Below are 24,118 nucleotides of genomic sequence, written 5' to 3' on the forward strand. Positions count from 1 at the left end.
GTCTCAAGATGCACACCAGTAATGTAACCCTAATTGAACTATGGCCTAATCTGTCTGTGAAACCAGGCCTATATACAATACATGTACATTCATATTCATGTTTTTTTTTCATTCCACAAATGTGAGGAAAATTCGGGAGACTTTTTTTTTTACACAAATTTGTGCAAAATTAAACGCATTCATCCAATTCTGTTACCAGTATGAAAATAAATTCTCAAATATTTCAATAGGCTACGTTTATAAATAACAACAAACCAACATTTGGCCCCAAACTAACCATCTTCCTCTGAGTATCATATTAATCTTTTCCTGATTCTTCAAGTGTCATCAGCATCCAAACTTGAGATGATACATTATTTGTGTTATATATTCATTTTTGTGAATGTTATGATTGTTTCAGTTGGGATGCTAGTTTTAGCTGAAGCAAACAAACGAAACAAGTCACTCATTACCTTCTTAAAAATCTTCATGTAGCCTACGTCTCAGGGCAGGACTGTCCCTCATGTGGCCTTAATATTATCCAGAAAAGATAAATGACCGCTTTTTGTTGCAACAAAATAACAAGTCTGTGGCTTCAAATCACGTGCTGATTAGAGTTTCGCGCCAAACTGACTTCATGCGCAACGTCTATCTCGCACAGTAGAAATTATATGAGCACTGAATATTACTTAGCATTAATGTATTTTTTATTGTTATTGATTGTAGTTTTTACCCGAATAAAGCATTGTCAAATACAAAAAAAAATGAATATAACTTTCTTAACACATTTAGACTTCCCCTCAATCTTCGCTAATGCACACGTACAGTAATGAGGTTTTTAGGCTGGATCTGGGTAATAGATTACTGTAAGCAGTTAATCCACACATTTGAAGAAATCGTATTTACTGCCTTCAGTCATTCCATTCATTCCTTTCTGTTTAGCAAACAAGTCTTTGGTTAATCTCGTGATAAAGTGACTGCTATGCATCTCGCCATCAGTGACCTTATTTCTCTCTAAAGTGGGTCATTGGGTGCACAGCCCTGACAGATATCTAATACAATAAAACTGTTCCTAGAAAGCCTATTCCTGCTTGCAGTTTTCAAAGATGGCTTCTTAGAATTGCTCAAGTGTATTGCACCATGACCGGAAGACCTACGAAAAGATAAAAACTGCATCAAACAGGAATTTACAGCAGTGCAATTAGAGTGGGTGTGGTCAAACGTGAAGGCGTGGTCACGGCCATACGCCCCTCCCCAAGTCCTCCCCTTATGGATCAGTGCATTAAATCAGAGAGAATCATGCATTACAGTGGGTTTTGGTTTGTTTATTTGTGTCAGCTTCGTTTAATAGCCTTTAAAGTCATATGCGCTGAACAAGCTGCTCTGATCAAAAAAATAAAAAATAAACAAACATAATGGTGTAAGTATGTACAATGGTAATGCTGAGTGCATCCATTCAGAAATTTTCCACCAGTGTGAATGCTAAACTTTCAGTTCTAGTTGATGTTTGGCATCAAATCCCCCTTGAAGCAATGCAACGATGCAAGTTCACTCTGCAGATTGTACTATGAATGCACAGCGATGGACTGTGAAATATTCAGTATAGTACTGTTCTTATCAGTTAGCCTTTTTACTCAATATCTGGCTTTTTCTGTATCTACGAAACTTCTTATGGAAAACCAAACTCAGGAAGAGTCTAAAAAGGATTCAGAAGCAAACACACTCTGTTCACTTTGAGATACCCAAAGTAGCACAGCACAGTTTCATTCAATGCGAAGTTCAATAAAGATTAGGAACATTTAAAAAAATATGTATCTGGCCTAAAAGAGCCATAAATAAAACTTTATTCTCTCAATGTAATAAGCCACAGTATGTCCCATGGCTGCCAACCACAGCACTTAAAACTTGTTAAAGTCCCAGTCGTCAGGTCTGTAGACCCATCCGAGAGCCTCCAGCTTTTTGACTCACCGTCCTTAGAAAAAACAAAACAATGCAGTAACACTGTAACTGAGGGTGGCGTGGCAGGATTACCCGCTTCTTACGTGAAAAGGGACAATGAGGGAAAATAAAACAAAATATTAAAATGAATCCTCAACCTCATTTCACAAAGCTAAAGCTGCATGCGCCAATGTCTAAAGCACCAACATGATACCATTCTTTGATTTGAAGGGACAGTTCACTTAAATTCAGCCTCGTTTCTTTATCCTCAAGTAGTTTAGAGCCCATATGACTTTCTTCTTTCCAACCACAGCTATCCCTGGTCCTGGCAGCTTGAACATTCTGCTAGACATCTCCTTTTCATGTGCGTTTGGAACAACATGAGGTAAACAAATGACGACTAAACTTTTATTTTTATTTTTGAGTGAACTATCCGTCTAATGCTGCTGCTTCATCTCTGCTCAGTTCACACCATTCTTACTGTTGCATTAGCGTTAAAATATAACAGAATCCTCAATAATATTAATAATACCAATAAGGTAAAATCTCTAGCAGCAAAGAGAAAGGAAAGGTTGGTAGGTTTGGGAAAGCCCTGCTTTAAGGAAGGCATGTGTTAGTTGAGGGGAGATGAAGTCTGCGCAGCTCATCTGCCGTCTGCAGGGGTTCGACTGAGGGTGAGTGACATCATGACCCGGCCGTAACGCTCGCACAGCTCCAGCGTGGAGTATGAAGGTAGTTTGGGAGGGTCATGAAAGCTTTTGATCTCGGTTGAGCAATCGAGCAGCTTGGGCAGGAAGTCGGTCAACTTCTCCTGGAGATTAGCTGGAGAAGAAAAAGACAAGTTTGAGATGGAACATTTATCTATGTATTAGCTATTAACTGGAAAGTGGTCTACAAATAAGGTGGAAGTCAATTGCGAGAGTAGTGCAGCCACCGGAAAGTTCAGAGTACACACCTCACTCACAAAAACATGTAGTCTCTTAGAAAATATTTTCAGTGACAAAGAAAATAGTTCCAAAGAAAGCCACAGCAGAACCGTTGCAACACGGAACAGTATTTAATTCCTGAATAAATCCGTAAAGGACTTGTTTGAGTGATTCATAAAGAAATTGCATATTCTCTCAGTAGGTACTTCTTTTGAATAAGTAATTACTTTGTAAGCATTAAAAAAGAAAGTGCTGTATAGTATGAATGCACTGCATTCTTCATGCTGTCAATGTCATGTGACCTACTAGAGTCAGTTGCTGCTTTACTGCCATACACAAAATCCTCTCCCGTGGCCTCATGGGATAGTAAAGTGTCCATTTGAATGTGCACATTCAAATCTCGTGTAAGAAGTCATCTGGGTAGGTGGGTTGCCTACTCTTCTATGAATACTGTGAATTCTGACATCTTTCACATCTTTTTTGCCTACTATATAGTAAGGAAGTATGCGATTTCAGACGCAGCTAGTGACTTGCTTTAGCTACATTCATGCCATATCGTAATTACTGTGATTATGAGATACCAACTTGTAAAACACGTACACGTCCTCATAGAACTCGTAATTGCAACTTGTGAACTGGGAATTTTCTGAGCGTTACAACTTGTACCACCTGACCACGTCATATTCATTAGGTGCTATGTTCAGGCATTGATAGTGCCATAGTTCTGAGTCCAAGTGTGTGAACAGCTCCAAGTAGAATGTCGCATGTTATCATCTGGAAATTACAGTAATTATGACATGGCGTAAATGCAGAATGTGTTTCTTAATGAATCTATGGTTTTGAATGAATTATTTGAATGAATGATTCACTGACTTATTAACAAAAGGACTTGCCACCACCTACTGTCAATTTTAGTTTCACATTTAAAGAATATTTAAAAAAAAAATTTTCAATAAAAAATCTTATAGCATTAAGATTGCAAGTGCAGTGTAAATACATTTATCCCACCTTTGAGGTGCATTAAAGTCAAATAAATCTAAATGCCACTTCAGATGCAGTTTCCTTGTCAAATATGGCTTATTTCGATACTGGTTTAATTTGATTGGTAACAGCCCTATAATCTCTTATTACTCCAATTATATTTACTGATTAAATATAAAAATTTGACAAGCATATCAAGTTAGAAAAATTAGCTATTTTTGTACTAAGATTTAATACTGAATTAAAATTTGATTTCTAAATGAAGAATAGAATTGATCGTGACTGAGAATATAATTGAAATTCCCACCCCCAAGACTTACGCTCCATTTCCTGGCCCAGGTATGAGCACCATCGGTTCCTCATGTCTTCGACAGCCACCATGTCTTTCTCCTCCATCTCATCCACCAGCAGCAGTGGAATACACGCCACCACCAGCTCGTTCATGATGCTCAGACCAGCGTTCACTTCAGTCTCCTCTCCGGTCTCAAAGAGGGCAGCCGCGTGTTCGTTCAACTTCTGCGAGAGACACAAAAAAGAGCCCACAAAAATCAATACATAGAAACATCCTCTACATCCGGGACTCTTTTTATTGATGCAAAAAGCTGATGTTCTTTACTATGCGATTAAACACTCTCAAACTTCAAATGTGGCAGGTAAACTCTCTAACCCCTTTTGCCACTCGACTGGAATGAGCAACTATCTAGAATGCGAAAAAGCATTGCAGCACATTAGCTGTGTCAATGTTAGCAGTATTTTCAACTGAAGTGAGCAGAGGGTAAACAGCACAGCTTGAGATGAAGTCAAGTCCTCTGCAGCACTCGCAAAAGGTGAAACAAGGACAACGACGTGCTTCCCGCTAATGTGTTTACGCACTGAGCCCAGTACGTTTCCTATTCCAGGACTGATGATTATATTATGAAAACAATGGCCGTGTGGGGGTCACTGGGTACACAGATGGGGAGAATGGCAGTGAATTGCAAAGTCAAAGCAAATGTTTATTACAATTGATTTACAACAGCAACAAATAGAAGCTTCAACTTTCAGCTTTTAAAAGTGAATCCAAATGCCATAAGTATGAAAAACGCTCTCCCCGTAAGCAAAACTTTGACAGGAAATGAAAAAGGCATTTTGGACTTGACAGATAAAATGTTTATTCAAATTGTATTTGCAAAACCACTGCCCTTAATGCACTCTGTACTGAAATGCTAACCAGATTTGTTCCAGTCAAGGGTGTCAGAAACAATGTTTACAGGAAACCTTGTGCATTGGCACAAATAACACTGATCTTAGAGCTGTCAGGAGCACAGTTTGAGCTGGTCCTAGATCTGGGCTAAGAGGAGGTGGTTGATTCACTTACTAGCAGGCACTCTCTGCGGTAATGTGCGATCAGCTCCTCATTGTGGCCTCTGTACGGCCCTTTTGCCAGGAGCTCTTTGTTGTACTGATAGGCGTATATCAGGTACATCAATGATTCCACGTAACTTAAAATAAGTGAAAAGAGCATTTTAATTTAAATTACACATATGATACACTTGCAATCCTAATAAAATGAGGAAATTAGTAAAAGGTTACATGATAAAATGTTTCTTGACTGCGGCAACTTAAGAGTTGATAAAACAGAATATGCTGCCATCTAGTGGTGATGGCAAAGTCAAGAAATAAGACAAAAACTTCACCTTTTCTTTAAGAATAATTCCAGGCCGATCAACAGGAAAACTGTCGTGTCACGGAATCTCCTGTAATCCCGATGCCACATCTGTGCCAGAAGAAGTATCATAAGATTATTTAAAAAAAACAAAAGTACTATTAAAAATTAAGTAAAACATGCAAACTGCTTTCTTATCCTCAATTTCATCAACCCTGCTGTAACGCATTTTAGGAAATCTAGGTCACCGCAAGAAATACAATCTCTTGCAAAAGGTGGCAATATTAATTTTATATCTTTTGGACAGATTATCTAGGGAAAAAATTATATAAGATTTATGTATATTTTTCTTACATATTTCAGTTTTATTAACAATTATGAAAAAAATATATCCAGTGGAAGCTGTATTTTAATTGTGACAACAGGAAGATGTATTCATAAACTGCAATTGAAAAAAAAATTCAATATACTCATACTTATATTGCAACAAAACCCAAATAATTCAAATGGGGATTCGGCATCCTGTTTCCAATCTTTGAATTGTGAATGAAAAATCAGCTTCTGAACTTCTATTTCAAACAGCAGTCAAACCTGAGTAAGAAACACTTCGCTCACCTCGTATTCCTCCATGTTCACCTCATCAGGCTTAATGAGCTCCAGTTTAGCACGTGCCACCTTCATGATGCTCTTACACCTGCAGAGAAGAACAGGGCCGCCACATTAGAGCTCAGGCATGACTCATGAGATGCTCTCAGGAACGAGCTGCGTCCTCTGGCCATGAATCATACTTTATTACCCAAAACAAAATGGAAAGAGAGCGTCGCATCTGGGGCCGTGCACACATCAATCTAATTACCTCGCTCAAAATAGAGGAGAAAGAAATCAATTTGCTTATGAATATGGATCACGTTCCTCACCGGCGCGTGCAGTCTGCTCTGGAGACACACGAGACTGCGTAGCGAGACAAAAGCCTTTCGGGCACGCAGACAGGAAGCTGTTTGGTAACACAATGATCAGAAACAACAGCGACTGCTGTGACGAGCTGATAATCACTGTCTGTGTCAGCCTGGGAGGCTCGAGACGGAACAGCCTTTGGAAGAGGGTTCACTTCTAAAATTAATCAGTTATCAGTGAGGCGGTCCTGTCAAGCTACAGCATTGTGTGTGGCTAATGCTTGTCTTTGTCAAATATTTGTCAATTTGAGGCTCAACTAACTATAATACAATTGCCATTCATAAGTGCAGTTAAAGAGCATTTCAGAGTTAAACTTATAAGGAATAAGAAAGCTTGTTAAACATAGTGGTTCCAAGTATTATAAGACACTTAAAATAGATCTTTTACAAAAAATATCAATATACATGTTAAAAAAAAAAAGGTTCCCACAGCTTTTGACCACTGAATTTCATGATTTCTGAAGATGTTTTACTGTACTTTTTAAACACATTTTATAAAGACTGAAGAGCAATTTCTAGCTGATGAAATGTTTTAGAGTGGAGCACAACTAGAAAAAAAAACCTCAAGTCATTGAAAAATCTCAAGATTTTTTTAAAAAATGTGAATTAATTTATTTCCATTAATTTTACAGGCCTAGAAATATATATATATATATATTTTATTTTATTTTTTTTAATTACCTAATGTTTCCAGGCTTTCTATAATGGGAATCCTGTAAAATGAATGCAACTGAGCTCTTATATAATGATATTCATACAAGTGTCTTCAAATTATTAAAAATGTAAAAAAAAAAAAAAAAAAAGAAAACTGAAGTTCTGTGTTGTGTATAGAATCCTTACGATCTGATGTAGAATCAAGTAAAAACTTGTGATCAGAAAAAATTAAATTAAATATTGATCAAATAAATAGACACTACAAAGCACTTCTAGCACTTGCTTTTTAGAGAGATGCTTTGCAGTTTGTAGAAATAAAATAAAAATTCATACGAGTCGTACCTCTCATCAAAGCCAAGGTTTCTGTCAGCAAACTGCATGAGCAGAGTTCTCTCCACAATTTTTTTGGCCGCCTGGTTGTGAATGAAGTAAACAATGATGTGCTGCAGTCGGTAGTCCCTCTCGGGGGGCGTGTCCTCCTGCGCGAACCTCAGTAAACGAGTGTACTCTACTTTCATTGCCTGTTAGAGATAGAAAGAAGTCGAGAGACAGTGGGAAAGAAATAAAGAGTTAGAGATATGCAGAGATGGATGTGTTTATTTAGCAATGCACATGAGCAAGAAAATAAACTTTGCATCTACACAAGAAGATACAAAAAAGTAATGACTGATTTGGTGCATGTGGTTGTAATGTATGTGACTCAAACTTCTTTAGTTGTAGAAATAACAGCCTGCGCGCAGAGTGAAAATACACAGCTGGACAACAAGAGAAGACACAAATCTGAGGCCTATTGAAGTCTGCAAATGAAACAACTAAAGTTGAAATATATTTGTTTACAGGGCCAATGTACATTAACATGACCGTAAAGTGCCACAATTAGCTAAAAGGCTATTTTTCATCTGTAGACCCTTGATAAAATCTTAAAAATTCACCCTTTGTCCAATAGACAACAGACAATTCTCATTTACGACTTGCTGTCTTAAATGGAGTCGTCTTTAAAGTTTTATTTAACACTCAACATTGTTTGCTATGCTGTGTGAAGTACACAATACTGCACAGCCAAAGACACCCAAACCAATATTGGTTAAAAAAAATAAAGAAATAAAGAAACCTTTTATAACACACAGGAGCAATTACATTCAGCTGACAGTAGATGGTGACAAAGTAAACCAATACTAAAAAACTACTGCGGTACTACAAGATTGTCATTTTTAAACAGTTTCAATACCTGATCTGTACAGCACAGTGGGAATTATATATATGAAACATTACACAAATATATTTAATTTAATTACCAACACATTTCGTTTTTTTCACTTTAAACAGAACTGACAATAAATAAATAAAGACAAATAACTGACATTAAATTTTATATTGACAGCACTAATTTCATTTCATCACTGTTGAGACCAAAGAACTGGAGGCTGATATCGATCCAATCTTAGGTGTCAGCATAACCTACACACAGTAGATAATGAATAATCATAATCAATAAAGAACCCTATCAGCATAACAAAACAGGATGGAGAGGGTATTTCCATAGCCTGCAGTGTAAAAAGTGAGCTCACAGAGATGAGACGCTCGGGGAGGGGGTGTGATCAAAGAGCTAATGAGATGCACAGGGGGTGTGGCATGCAGCAGGTCATGTACCTTGAAGAACGCTGCTTCAGGCCCACACTTGTCATAAACACTCCTGGATTTGCCAATGGCCATTATGACACCCTGCATGTTTGGGGTCATCATTGCCTGCCCAAGGAGGGAAGGATATTACTACACCGGCCACGCCTCCAAAACTCTCATTGGCCAGTCCGCATGCCAATCACACCACAGCTCAGCCACCAGTGAACGAACTCAAGCAAACCCATTGAAGTATACGAATTGGCTTAGAACAGAAAAGCTAATTCCACGTCAAGCACTGAAGAGGATTAAACATTCAAAACAGGATCGTCATGCAGGTTAATGTGTCTTCTGCTTCTTTAAAAAAGTAATGAACACCATAGTGAGCTGTGTAGACGCTAAATTAAAGTGAAAATAAACAACACAATGATCTGAAGCTTGCGCTACATGCTTCATGAAGGAAAAGACAGGCAAAACAGGATGTTTCCTATTTTGTAACGTTTTACCGGGGGCAACGTTAGTAGTTTGGGAGTCCACTGGGAGTAACTTGCATATAATGTTAATCTGAAATGGGTTTGGCATGTCAGAGCAGGTTGTGAAAGGGATGCTGGGAGTTTTAGGGCTGCACGCTCATGACCGAACGTTTTTTGGGACTCTACCTCATCATCATAACCTCCCTCCTTCGACTGAATGACAAAGGTTCCTACATTAGGAATGGCCACCTCCACCACCCGCTGAGGTGCGGGCGGAGAGGAGGCAGAGTCGTCCTGCTCAGGGTCAAGGGGAGGACAGGGGTCAGAGGTCACCTCGCTGTCGGGATGTGATGACTGAGACTGAGAGACAGAAAGAGAGAAGAAAAAAAAGCTCTCCGAAAGAAAAAGTGGGCCAGAAGAACTGAGAGAGCATCTAATCCAGTGATAATCTTTTTTGTTTCTTTTTTATTTATTATTTTTACCACCATTATTAATCTCAATGAGTTTACATGGATACAAGCTGTCCTGGTTTTTTATTAACCATATTTGGTACTTTAAAGCTAAAGTGTGTTAAGTGTTATCTACCACTAGCATCACCAATTTCAACTGGGATAATGTTTCTGATTGGCTGAACAAACAAACCTTTTTGCTTTTTTAGGGAAATCAAACTACTGCTGCTCTCATTTGGACTTTTCTGAAATGAGACAAGCTCGATGACTGATGACAAATGCAACCTCTGAGACACATCTTATGAATGACTTAGTCTTTTTATATTAAACTGGGATAGGAGAAACTATGTGGGGAGTAAAATGTCTATGTGCTCTTTTAATTAAAATATATATTAATTATAATTATTGATGATGAACTACGAATGAATTGCCGAACACAACACAAAATTATGACAAATTACTGTTTTCTCTCTTTAAAACTGAATGTTTCACCTAAAGAAAAACAATAAAACATTTTCAGTAAAGTTTTAAATAATATTTTGATGAATTACAAATTAGTTGCCAAACACAACACATACAAATTACTGTACAACATACTATTTTGCTTTCATTCCTTAAACAGAATTTAATCTGTTTCACCAAAAAACACTATTAAATATAGGCTATTTAATTAAAATTTTAATGAACATTTTATTATAATTACTGATTAATTCCAAATTAGTTACAAAACTCTACACATACAAATTGTTTTACAAATTACTAATGTTTTCTCTCCTTAAACATAATTAAATGTCACCTACAAGAATATAAATATTTTTTAATTAACACTTTTAATTGTTGAAGAATTACATATGAATTGCCAAACACAATACACATAATTTTATAATTTCTTTTCTCCTTAAAAACTAAATGTATATGACCTACAAAAAATATATTACAAATTACTGACATTGAATTATATATATACACTGACATTTCATCAATATTAGTTCTACAATGTCATTTGCACCACGATCCTTCGTTACTTGATTAAGTCACTTTGTGCAAGAAATTATGATCCGCACTCACGAGAACAGTCTTCTTTTTCTGTTTAATTCAACAATCATCACCAATAGGGAAAGACACAAACGTTGTGAAAAATTGGTGATTTGAAAAGTGGGTGGAGGGATGTAATTGCTTTACACACTAAGGAAGGCTTGGTAGCCGAAATGCTTGTGTCTTTCCCTATTGGTGATGATTGTTGACTGAAAAAGAAGGCTGTTCTCGTGAGTGCGGATCATAATTTCTTGATCAATATTAGTTCTGAAATATCGGAGGCTGGTGTCAATGCAATCTTAATCGTCAGCAAAACCCACAGAACCTCATCAGCTAAAGCTGACACTTCTCTGTCTACAGTAATATAACGAATGAAGAACCTTATTTGCATAATAAGAAAATGAGTGCATAATTATTTTTTAAAAATTCCACACTATTCTAATGGATGAAGCAAAGCACAAATGCAACACAACATGAGATAAAGAGTAAATAAAGAGCTTTTTTCTTTTTTGGATATTTGAGTGATTAGAACCAAATACCCAAAGTCCAGTGTGTTTATAAGACGGATGGAAAAAGCATGAACAGTATGAGATGAAAACTAACACAAATTTCACATCCTACAAGAGAAATATACACAATTTAAACCTACTGGCATTTCTTCTCATTTGTAGACATGAGTCATTGTGGCCCTACATCCAACTACAGAACAGCAGAACTTTCTAAATATCTCCAGAACCGTCTGAAGGACTCAGATCTTGAATTTATGTATACTTACTGTGTTGAGCAGGGCTTCTGGACTCTTCTCATCATGCTCAGCTGCAGCTTTGCTGATGGCTCTCTCTGTGTCCTCCTGCAGGTGTTTGGAGTCTCCGGTGGGTGACTGCTGCTCCATGTACTCTGGGTCATGCTGAGGGGCTGCTGAGGGAGCAGAGTATGAGTTCAGGACAGTTGTTTCAGATGGTATGGCCACAGATTCAGACATGTGAAAGGCTCACCTGTGTTGTCTGGAGGGCAGGGTTCGGTGCTCATGGGCTGGGCGGCCACACTGGCAGCGGCCAGAGCCAGTTTCTCCTGCTGGAGTTTGCGTGCTTGTAGAGCATCCCACTCCTCCATCTCCCTCTCAAAGAGCTTGTTATCTGCCTCTACATATTCCTTCAGATCAGGAGGGAGCTTGTCCAAGCCGCTGAGCATCTGCCCTGTCTCTTTATCAAACTCCTCTGAGATACACGGAAGCATGGAGTCAGCATTTCACACACAATGAGAACGTATCTTACCTGTTATGTTTTTAAAATTAAGCTAAATATTATTTTGACACAGTTTGAAACCAATTCCTACACATTAAAGGACACTTTAATAAAATAAAAAAAAATGCTTCTTTGAAAACACGCTCAACAGGACAATTCTGTAGACACTTTGAGTATCATTTGAAAATAATGAATCAATTTATTAATTAAAAAATAAAAATGTAAATACATTTGCCAAATTGCCAAAGAAACATACACACCTTAAAGTTGTTCAAAATATTGTTAAATGAAACAACAAATTATTTTGCAAACTGACCAATAAAAACATACTTAAAATATTTAAAATCATATTTGTAAAACATTTTGTGCTTTAAATTGCATTAATATTTAATTTTTAAATTAATGTTGATTAATTAAATATACAGTTTCAAACATTTATTTTGCAATCTGAAAAGTAATTTATTTACATTTTCATTTTTAAATTAATAAATTGATCACCAATTCCATTTTATCTTTGAATAGGAAACTGAAGCCTTTAGATTTAACTACTCCGCTCATTAGCTGTTGACAACTCATAAGACTAATTAATGAGTACATGTGCATATGCAGATTAAGTTACCTTCAATAAGGAAGGGTTTTTTGTCATCGATGTACATGAGGCAGTACGCGCTGGCATTGCGATATCCACCGAACGAGTCTCGCACCAGCTCCTCCCAGGAAGACTTTGTCACCGAAATGTCATTGTATTTCATCCATCGTTGTTGATGTGGGTCGAAGATGTACGCCCAGTAGTGACCTGCGTTAGCCTGACCCTCGTGGACCAAAACGGCATGCAGCCGGTATGGCACCTGAAACGCATCATCATGAACAATATGAACTTGCTTTGGGGTCATTTCTAAAATGATCTGAAAAACCTTCTCACCTGCATCATGGACTTGTCAGAATACATAAGCTCAATGGTCCTGTGGATTCTAGATATACTGGCCTGCAGATCTGACACACCAGACAGAAACATGTAAATGTACAAAGCCCAAAGCAACAGGAAACAGAAATCAGGCTCTATCAGTGTAAGCATATGCTTGCATGCATGCGTGTTTGTACCCCTGGTGTCGTTCTCCACCTCGCTCCTCCAGCGGTGCAGACAGCCCTCCAGCACCTGCAGCTCCTCCTCTGTGATGTGTCGTGGGGCGGGGTGCATGGGTAGATCTGGCAGCACACGAGACTGAGTGAACGGTTTATGGATTGAAACTCTTTGCTGTTGTTGTTGCTGTTGGGCCTGTGGACCAGAGCCGGAGCCCTCAGGTGGGACAGATGCATCCGGCTGCTCTCCTGTGCTGTAGTCCATGCACAAAAACACCTTAATATCTCAAATGCATTAGCAAAAAAAAAAAAAAAAAAAAAGCAAAAAGCAATAGATCAGTTTTGAAACGGGTGAAAAAACTTGCCTTGCTGGAGGTGGCAGCAGTGCAGTCGTGCCACCAGGTGGTGCTGTTGTATCAATGTCCTCCACAGGCGATGTACACACAGGCTTGCTGGACGCAAACTCCATGGCGTACTGGAGAACATCGGCCAGAGGAAACCGCTTGGGCCCTGAGCCATAGCTCAGATACCTGTCACAGAGAGAAAAACGGATCACAGATGAGCAAAAGGGTTCGTTTTCTATAAACCGATAGCAGAAAAATATGAAACATTTAATCTGTCTCTATCCTGTTACTCATGAAAAATACAGACAACTCAGCATGGGACTTTCATATTTTCATTAATCTAAAAGCTCTTTCATGTTGAAAGCTGAGATTTTCCTGCTATGTAACTTAACAGCAAGTCTTCTCTAGATCAGGGCAGAGGCTAAATAGAGTGAACAAACCTCTCCAGTCGCTGCTGGAGAACAGTCAGGTGCTCCTTTAGTCTTCTGATCTCCTCTCGTTTTATCCGCGTGATGTCTCTGTTCCTGTCCATGTACCTGGAATCAATTGCAGACATGCAGTTTTACTGAAATCTCCATTGTATTTTGCATTGCGTACACAGAATTCTTAGTATTTGATAAAGGAATCAAGAAACAACTTGAAACAGACCAAAACCAAAAACGTTCAAGTCCCCTTTAAAGTACAGGTACAAGCAAAGACTTTTTCCTCTGTTCACAGAAAATGAGTTGGAGCTCTTAATTCTGGACTCTCAAAGCGCACCAGACAAGGTTAAACTATCAGAAAAATAAAATAATAAAATAAAAGCAAGAATGAAAAGGCCAATCAAAATTCAGCATGCTAATAAATAGAAGAACCCCCCCCCCCCCCCCACACACACACAACTATTACAATGACACATTGATGTTGGTTGGTTTACCACTGGGAATGATTCAAGACGATGTCAGATTTTTTCACATCTTACAAAATATTTAAAAACAGATTTATTATTATTATTATTTTTTTTTTTTAAACATTTACATACATATAAAAAACTAAAAATATCTAGAAATTAAAAAAATGAATAAAGATTAAAAAACAGACAGCACTAACCTGTCCATGTACAGCATGGGGGGAAACTCTAGCTTGTTGTGAATCTTCTCAGGTCGGCCTAAGGTTTGATTAAACTCAAACCTTGACAGTTCAAAGGTCAAAACCGGTGGGAGTTCTGTGAACCAGTGCTGGAAAGAAAAAAAAGAAAAAATAAATAACACACACACCAAAAATTAGCATATAAGAATACTAAAGCTGAATGTCTTTTTGCCCATGTTTCATCAATGAGTGAGAAAATAACTTTAAAGTCTTTAAATGAATTTAACTCATTTAATACAAATTTTCACACTCCATTTTCTCTGAATCTAGAATTTTCTAGACATTTACTAAAACCAGAAAAACTCCAGCATGTTCCAAGAAAAGCCCATCCATGTGACCCATCCCAGCTCCGCCTCCCATGCTGACAGCTGGAATGAACACTGGTGACCTGATCACATTCTAAACCCTGAGAAAGACACAGTGTGCTGGGCTTTCATTAACATCCCAGCCCGTTGGTGCCCAGAATAATGTACACCAGAGAATCTCCTTCTTTATTTGCACTCAGCTGAAGTAATTAGCAGTGATGACTGAAAAGCCATTATGTAACATCTCGGTCAGAGGTCACGTGTTTTCTTTTTCTTCACCTCAAAGATTGATTGGACAGCAAACAGAAGGAATATCTTAGAAAAAGGAACAGTTTAAGATGTCTGAGCATATTGTGGTGCTCTGGGATAGAAAAAAATGAGACAACCTCTCTACAAACCTCTTGCCCTGATTTGGCGGAGTTCTCGGCAGAATGCAAAGACTCAATCTCTCCCTCTATCATGGCTGCCTCTAAACACTCATGCAGATCTTTGAAGCCGTTCACCTGGAGAGGATACTGCCCAAACATCTCAGTGTTCTCAAATTTCTTTCCTGTAAAATCACACAAGGTCACATCACTGTCTTTAAATATGCTCCGCAATGTGCTCTGCATAATGACAATCTTACGAGTGTAATCTCTTTATTTAGCGGCCGGCCACCATATGGATATGGCACTGTGAATGTGTCATGCACAAGAAAAAATACCCAAACAAACATGCCAATTTGGTCTGCACACGCAGGAAATCTTAAGATTCTAACATCTTGACAAGGTAAAATGTTCACTGACTAAACTTGTCTGTATGTAACCGGCTATGATCAGTGCTGTCATGTTTAATAAGCCCAACGCCACTCACATATCAACAACCATTACATCGTTTTAGAACTTGGGTTCTCCACATCACATTAACGCAAGGTCACTTTTCATTAACTAGGAGAGAGGACTCATACAGGTGATGAATACTCACCTTCCAGGACGCCCACAGCCAGGAAACGTCCATAAAACAGGTCAACCATCGGGTTCTTTGGCTTCTCTCCCTCTCTGTGTAGAACAAGAGCAAACATGGAGTCACATGGTGCTGGAAATGTTCTGAACTAGAGGAGTCGGTGTCCTTTGGCTGTAGGAGTCACATGAGGACTGTCTTCAGCGGGTATTTAATGGTGCTAATTGAAGTCATACAGGTTAATGTACCACATTAATCATCATTAATGTCTGTTCCAGCTGAATTTGTGGTGCGGTCATACATCATTCTGACTGATATGACAGAGGAACACAGAAATACAGCGGAAAGCTTGTGAAAGCGTCATCAGATATTCTGGTGGGACGTATATGGTCTTACCTGTCCTCCTCTGCTTTTATCTGAAACGCATCTTCTAGCCAGTCCAAGAGTTTATGGGTGAACTCGCTCACATCCTGCTGTACAAACAAACACACACACCAATTCAAATCCTGAACAAATGTATTCTTGTTTTAACTGGTCTCAATTGGTCCTGGAAAAGAACAATTTTGCCCTTGTCTGTGCTCTCACTAAGTACAAATGTGGCACTAAAATGTGTCCAAAATAAAAGTGGTCACATGTACCATATTAATCAAAAGGTCGGGCTTATTTATGATGCTGAGAGTGTATAAAACAGATTGAGAAGTCAATAAGTACACCTATTTTTGCAGCATTTTGTTTTTCCCTGAAGCCCACTTATGAGTGTACTTTTTATATTGCACCAAAAAAGTCATAATTAAATTTTACCTCACAATTTCACCCATTCAGTGATTTTTGGAATTAAACACTCTTTTTGTTATTACTGTAAGATCTCTAAGACTTTAAGGTGTACTGTACCTTTAAAACTATATTCTGAATGTAAATGACAGAGACCTACCTGCTGAGATTCACTGGACTTAAAGGCATCCTTGAGGATCTCCACGGCCCTGGATGGGTCCACATACTTTCTCTTGGAACCCACCAACAAAGAGAAAAGGTGCCTCAGCTCCTGCATAAAAGGCAGGTTCCTGTGCTCCTATGGGAATGCAAATGGAGAACAAATTAAAACTTTAATAATAACACATGAAGTGTTCCTGCAGCTCAAACAGCAAGGCGTCGCACCAGCAACATCAAGGTCATGGGTATCAACTTAACATTGATATAGGGTGTGATGGCAAATAGTTGAGTGGATTTGGATGTTTAGAGTTGATTAGTTAGGTCTGTCAGCTTTCAAGTAAGGATATCTATGCCTTACAACAATCTCAATGTCATACAGGGGGCAGAAACCTACACCAGATCACATCATCTGGATTGTTTTCTTCAGAGGACACTTTTAATTGACAATAGATTAAAGTCTAGAAAATTAGAGCTTCTCCACTGACCCAGCAGATGAAAAGAACGAGCAATAAAGAGAGAGAAAAGGATGAATCCAGGGCTCTGTGGTCTTCTATCAGTGGATGAGGTTAAGCTCAGATTAGCGGCCATGTCTGCTGACCCTGTTCACAAGCTCGGGGGCCCCAGAGGAACATACTGAAGAAAGAAATCACACAGACAGCAGCTAGCCTGCTGAGCCGAACACAGAAGCTGACGTGACAGTTTAACAGCGAGAATACAGGGACCTTGAAAAAGCACTTCCTCTACTTCAGCTCCTCTGGTCACAGGCCAGTCAGTTAGGTGAAAATCAGTGCTTGCAACAGTACGATAATGTCATAGCATGTAACTGAAGCTTTCCAACCAGGTCAAGCAAGGTCACAGTTGCTGGTGAGAAATGGAAGCTCTTATGGCATGCGAGCTGGCTATCGGGCAGCAATCTCACCTTCAGATTGCAGGGCAAGTCCTGCATCCGTGCAGGGGGGGAATAATGCAACACCAGCCTCTGGAACTCCAGCAGGTTAAAAAGAGACTGAAATATATAGATAAAAAGATAAATATCAGTATTTGATAACAGTGTGCAACAACTCTAATGTCAACGCAACCTTGTTATGATAGGTTGGCTTGACAAAATAAAAAGACTGCATGTGTTTCCCGCAAACGCATTTGCCATTTTTCTCAGGCTTAGTTGAAGTGTCACTACAGTTTCATTGTGTGAATGACTGATGGATTGTTTTTGGTGACAGATTCGCACATTTAGTGTCTCCTCGTCCAGACCTATAAATTCACAGAGTTGCGAGCGCCAGAGCGGCTGCGCTTCTAACATGAGCGGGGGCTTCTTCAGGCGTCAGGTTACACACAGGAGGTAAACAGCATGTGACAGTACTCAACGATCATTACTCCGATATCAACATGGTTCATGTTCTGACATCATATAACAAACAATCAGGTCTTAGTAGGACCTGAAGTCACCTTCAAAGTTGTTTTAAAAAGCAGACATTCAAACACAAAAATGATTGCTATATTAATGGGCTAAGATGCTTGTAAATAGTAAATAACTTACAATTACGCTAATAAGCAATACTAAATATATATATATATATATATATATATATATATATATATATATATATATATATATATATATATATTTTATAGACACCCATATACATACAGTTCAAACTTCTGAGGTCGGTTCGATTCTTTTGTTTTTTTAGAAAAAAAAGGAATTTAAAAATATTTAAATATTGTTCTGATATTAATCATAGAAAATATTATTATAACATTACAACTTAAAATAACATTCTACATTTTAACTTATTCCTGTGATGCAAAGCCGAATTTTTATTCATCACTTCATTTAGTCTTCAGTGTTACATGATCCTTCAGAAATCATTCTAATATGCTGATTTGCTTAACATCTCTTTTTTTCCATTCATTGATGAACAGAAAGTTCAAGTTGAAATGGATTTTTTTTGTTAATGTAAATGTCATAATAGTCACTTTTGATCAATTTAATGTATCCTTTGTAAATCAAAGTTTTATTTTCTTTAAAATATACATATATATTTCTGACCCCAATCATTCGAGGGTTGTTTATTATATAGCTTCTTGGAATATTTCATTTACCCCAGTGCTCTAAACATGATCCAGCACCATCTGCACATATTTCATTTCATCTTCTCCTAATTAAATATACCGATGCAATTAACTGCACTGATACAGCAGTATCTCTGCGTTAATAACTGCAATACATGACCACTCGAGATGATTCAGACTGAATCGTCTGGAGTATTATGCAAGCAATAAAACACAATTAAAATTAATTCATTAAACTGTCATTTGTTGTTTTTCAGTTAATTAAATAAGCAAATGTGTTTCTAATTGTAAAGCTATCACAGCGGCTGACACTGACCTGTATAACTGCACTGAACCAGCAAGTGTTCCCCACGTTCTTCAGCCCTACGGGACAGTTGTCCTGCCGCTTCCTGTCGTGAGGGTTGGGTGAATCACTCCAAACTTCTGTGTGCGTGCGCTTCAGGCTCGCCTTGTTCTCGGCGATGCTGGCCTCCAGGACTCTGAAGCACAAAGACACCAAACTTTACTCCTGTCTGGTTACTCCACATATAAAACCGTTATAAAATAACTCATGTGGTACACTTTTTTGTACAAAAATCTACAGTAATACAAAATATTCAGCAGGCTAAAAGTTAAAAGCACAGTTAAAACGCCACCTGCTGATAGCCTGCTCTTCATCAGTGATGCCCGTCTCCCTGAAAGCCCTATTCGACTCCTCCAGACTGAGAGCGATGGCCCGCTGAAGGTCATCTTTATCATCTCCAGTGAGATCTATTACATCTGAAACAATCAAAGGAACATTGAAAGGGAACAAAAATGGATTACTAGCAAACGATGAGTGTGTGTTTTTATATTTATCTACCCATCTAACATATGTATACTTGTATATGATATTAAAATATACAAATATTTATAATTTTAGTGTATAATAAAATTTAATAATGATCAGTGTTGGGGAAAGTTACTTTTTAAAAGTAATGCATTACAATATTGCGTTACTCCCTAAAAAAGTAACTAATTACGTCGCTTAGTTACTTTTTACGGAAAGTAAAGTGATACATTACGTTTGCATTGCTTTTTAAATCGGTGCAGGGCTTGCTTGTTTGTTTTTAATATAAAAAGTTCTATTTTTAGCAAACATAAAAGCCATATCATACCAAAAGTGAAAGCAATAAACCTCACCCTGAAGGAAAAGTAAATTCACTGTCTGTACAGTAGACTGCAGAAGAAGAAAGTTCAACACACTTAAACAGTAAAAAAAAAGGAAGCACAAATGTTTTTCTAGAGTAATTTTTGCTTATTAGTATGGTGGATCATCGAAGGTCAGCAGAAAAGACATTGGTTAATAAAATGGGATTAAATACATAAAGGATATTTGTATTATTTAACATTTAATTATTGCAGGTTTGCATCATATTCTGAGTTGCATTTCACTGTTTTTATTCATTTTAAGGAATACTGAATCTTTTTTTTTTTTTGCCAGTGAGATGAATTAATGCATGTTCATATTTACTCTAGAACTACAGTAACATCTTACTCTTGATTCCTCTCAACATACAGACAGGAGAGCTGTCAATCAATAAATGGGGGAAAAAAGTAACGAGTTACTTATTTGAAAAAGTAACTCAGATATTTTCTTATTTTCGTAAATTAAAAAGTAATGCGTTACTTTACTAGTTACTTGAAAAAAGTAATCTGATTATGTAACTCGCGTTACTTGAAATGCATTACCCACAACACTGATAATGATTAAACTTAACAACATTGAATCTAAAAATACATTTAAAAAAAGAAACAACACTGATTTTTTCTGTTTATTACAGTACATTGTATAAAGTGCTATGCTATAGGCCTACAAATAAATTTGATTTGAATAAGTTTTCTCCACATATTAAATTGGGATAGGAAAAATACATTCAAAATATTACATGCTTCACAGTTAAATTATCTTTTATTTTACATAGCATTTACACAAAATTCACTAAGAAATATTTGTAAAAATTGAGGCAGATACTGGATTTTGAAAACTTTTGTCGAGAACATCAAAATGGTTAAATATCACCCAATTAAACGGCTGGTCAAGAGGTTATAACACACTATCACAGCAATGGAGAAAAACCTGAATATCACTTAAGCGCATGTTGAGAGCTCAAATAAAAACATGAGGCAACATGCCAAACTAACATTACCTCTGTCAGCATTTTCTCAGCAGTAGGACTAGAGATTGTTTCATCATCATTTGAAGCAAGCTGGGAGGAGTGGCAGGTTAGCTTTTTAAAGGTCTGGCTCTCTGAGATGATGTGCTTGTATTTATAAGAGCACTGCCAGAACTCCCACTGTTATGAGTTACATGATATCTCATTTCAGTATCTCTTTCCTTTTAGCAGGCCGTGTGGAATAAATATTAATTTTCTGGTTCGACACAGCAGTGCTAATTTACTGTTAATGAATTTTGAGTTAATGAATCAATCCTACTTTTGTAAATCCCACTCTTTAAATTCAGGCACAGATTGAAATCTAAAGAAATAATTTTTGCTGTCAGGAACAGAGCATTTACAGCTTTCATTTGCGTCATGGCATTTGATTGCACTGCATCACAGAACAGTGTAACCTTCCCCTGGATTCCGGCCAATCATTGTTCTGAGATTTAAATACGTACTTGTGTCAGCCTGGCTGCCCACACTGATGTATCTATCATTGGTAATTTGGGCCGTTTGGTAATAGGTGGCTTCATCTTGCTGTGGGACCTTGGCGTTCTTCTCGGTGAGAAAGGCCGCCGCCTCAGCTAGGTCACCATTACTGACCTGGACACAAATACAGATGTTCAAACACCTGTCATTACATGCACTATAAAACTACTTGTCTCGGAGCAAATAATATCAAATTCGCATCTACCAAATCTGTTGCAAATAAAGCATACGAGCCATACTATATGAGTTACTGAGTTTATGAAACCGATAGTTCACCTGCAGTGCCTGCTGTAACAGCTGAACATCTGTAGTTCCAGTAACTTCCCTCAGCTGGTTCAATAATGTCTGCTGGTGCTGTAAGAAAAAACACAGGAGAAACACATTTTTAAACAAACAGACAAAATCAAAACAAACTGATACTTTGCTGTGACTGTACATGCCGTCTATACTTCTCCATATTGAAGGATATTTTTTATATAATTTGTACATGTTTATTTTCTTTTTTACATTAAATTATCTAATGCTTGTGAATTTAATCAATAACACCACTAAATTAGAGACTAGTAACTAATAAATTAGTAATAAATCTCTGAAGAAAAATATAATTTTTTTTACACTGTACAGCATAATGTTGTGATGCTTAAATTTCATTTTTATTGCTTTTTTTTATTTTATTTACCAGTCGCAACATGAAAGTATTCAAGTTTATGATCTTTGTGTTATCAAGCCCTGGAAAATAAATATATCATCCATGAGCACAACTGTTTATTCTCAAATGCACCCACTTCTAAATGTCATATTTAAAAAAGGCAAACTGTATTGGTCATATTACATGTTTCTTCCTGTCTAAGTGGGTGTTTTCGGCAGAATATGCTGCCAAATGGATCAAACACTAAAAGTCCGGCTCTGCAAGACCAGGATCCAACTGGTTGCTGTCACCAACACCACTCAGGAGCAAACAAAACAACATCTCACACCTCTGGCTGGGAAAGACATTGTACTGGCTGCGATCAGGGACGGCATGAGTCAAACACAGACTGTGCCAGGCCAAAGAGGGAGGAGCGGTACTCCTCCCTAGACCAAAATGCAGTATGACTGATCTGTTTCTACTCATTTGGGCTCTACCGAATCTTTTACAAATGCTTTTCTGCTTGCCTCACGAGTCTGAGTTACATTACATAACAAGCTAATGTTGCTAACGGATGCTTCACTGACCTTGTAATGCATTGCATGCTTTACGTTCAAGATATGACATGAAACATGGTGTGTGCGGAGCGTGCACGTCCCAACCCTCTGAAGGTGGCACACCCCTCCCTGAGATGGGCAATGTAACACGCATTTCACAACAGTAACATGATAAAGCAACACAAGCTCATAGCCAAATCAGGGCTGCTGAAACTTACAGCCTGTTCACTTTCAGTTTATGCGAAATACATAGTTTTATATTCCCCACCACCTGCTCTAACTCATTCAGTTTCATGAAGATCACTTCTTCAGTTACTGCATAATACTCTGATAAATGATCTGCCTACTTAACTAAATAGATCATTATACTATTAAAAGCCAAAACAACCCCTCAATGAGCACTTAAGATGTATAATGTTAAACAACCACTACAAAAAACAGACGTGTTTACATACAGATTTACATACAATCTACAAAAACACAAACATAACACAAACTAACAAGAAAAGGCTATTTTTTTATAAACAAAAAAATATATACATCCCACAGCCAATTTACAAACATATGATATTTAAATGTAATCTTTAGGGATTAACTTTAAATCAAAGAACAAGAAAGCCTTAATGTTTACAAACAAATGAAATAACGCCACAAATGATTTATGAACTAATAAAACTGAAGAAAAATACTCAACAGTCTGTTTACAAACAGATGAAATTGAAATCAATATACCACAAACCAACCAGATGTAAAGTTTAAAAACAGACAGCGACACAAATATAGGTCTCATATCAGCAAGAAATGCCTAATGTTTACAAACAAAAGGGCAAAAGTATGAATCTATTTTACGAAGCAGCAGTGTTTGTGTCAGAACATAAACAAACCCGCTTACCAAACACAAACTCAACATGAGGTATCCTAACACTTCTGAACACTCAAACAGAGACTGTGTGGTGTATTTAATGAGATTTAAGAGAGTTTTGAAGGGGAAGTTTAGTAGCTTTAGCCCTGTTAGCACAAACGCGCCTGGTTAACGTTTAGTTTAGCGGGCTTATGCGGTTTTATGTATAGTTGTTTATTGTTTTAAACTGTTTTAGTGATTTAAAACTCATAACGTTACGTGTGTAAGCAGAAATAGTCCAGCAAATAAAAGCAAACACAGAAACGTGAGGCGCGGCTAATGTGAAGCTAACGCTAGGCCTCAGCAATCAAACTGAGCCACTGGAACTTTCAACGCGCCATAAACCTCCTTATGACTCCAACCGAACCGAGCCGAGACCGGCCGAACCGGGTCTGTGCGTTTTAGGACAGCGCGCGTTACCTTCTGAGAGTGCTGCTGCAGGACATTCTGCTCCACGGTCATGGCCGGTTCCGTTCCAGACGAAATGGACTCAGGTTCGAGAGTAAAAACGGAGCATACAGGAATTAGTGGAGTTTAAAATGGGGGAGTTTAAAAAAAGAAAAACCCTGTACTCATCCGCGCTGCAACAGTCGAACAGTACAAACATCTCTGACATCCATTAGCTGGGTCTGAACCACACGCGCCCGCGCCGACGTCACAGCGATGGAGT

The 24,118-nt window shown here is 37.8% G+C and overlaps 1 protein-coding gene across 5 annotated transcripts; it reads right to left on the reverse strand.

Annotated features, from left to right (window-relative positions):
* Nucleotides 1-672: 672 nt before the first annotated feature.
* LOC306866069 (ubiquitin carboxyl-terminal hydrolase 25-like) lies at nt 673-24,118 on the reverse strand. Of its 5 annotated transcripts, none has more exons than XM_079411061.1 (26): nt 23,869-24,118; nt 21,639-21,716; nt 21,332-21,476; nt 19,329-19,452; nt 19,010-19,172; nt 17,540-17,626; nt 16,622-16,759; nt 16,087-16,163; nt 15,715-15,788; nt 15,150-15,301; nt 14,408-14,535; nt 13,759-13,854; nt 13,340-13,504; nt 12,996-13,228; nt 12,817-12,887; nt 12,514-12,742; nt 11,646-11,867; nt 11,426-11,565; nt 9,353-9,526; nt 8,727-8,822; nt 7,419-7,597; nt 6,085-6,163; nt 5,501-5,580; nt 5,182-5,305; nt 4,145-4,340; nt 1,286-2,739 (listed from the first exon to the last, which is right to left on the reverse strand). In XM_079411061.1, exons 1-26 carry the CDS (start codon nt 23,908-23,910, stop codon nt 2,561-2,563), a joined length of 3,471 nt encoding a protein of 1,156 aa, XP_079267187.1. In that variant the 5' UTR covers nt 23,911-24,118; the 3' UTR covers nt 1,286-2,560. The 5 variants fall into 5 exon arrangements, with proteins under 5 accessions (XP_079267189.1, XP_079267187.1, XP_079267186.1 ...); XM_079411060.1 differs by having other exon boundaries at nt 11,426-11,568; XM_079411063.1 differs by lacking the exons at nt 8,727-8,822; nt 9,353-9,526 and having other exon boundaries at nt 673-2,739.

The sequence above is a fragment of the Barbus barbus genome (assembly GCF_936440315.1).
Source record: "Barbus barbus genome assembly, chromosome: 47".
NCBI lineage: Eukaryota > Metazoa > Chordata > Actinopteri > Cypriniformes > Cyprinidae > Barbus > Barbus barbus.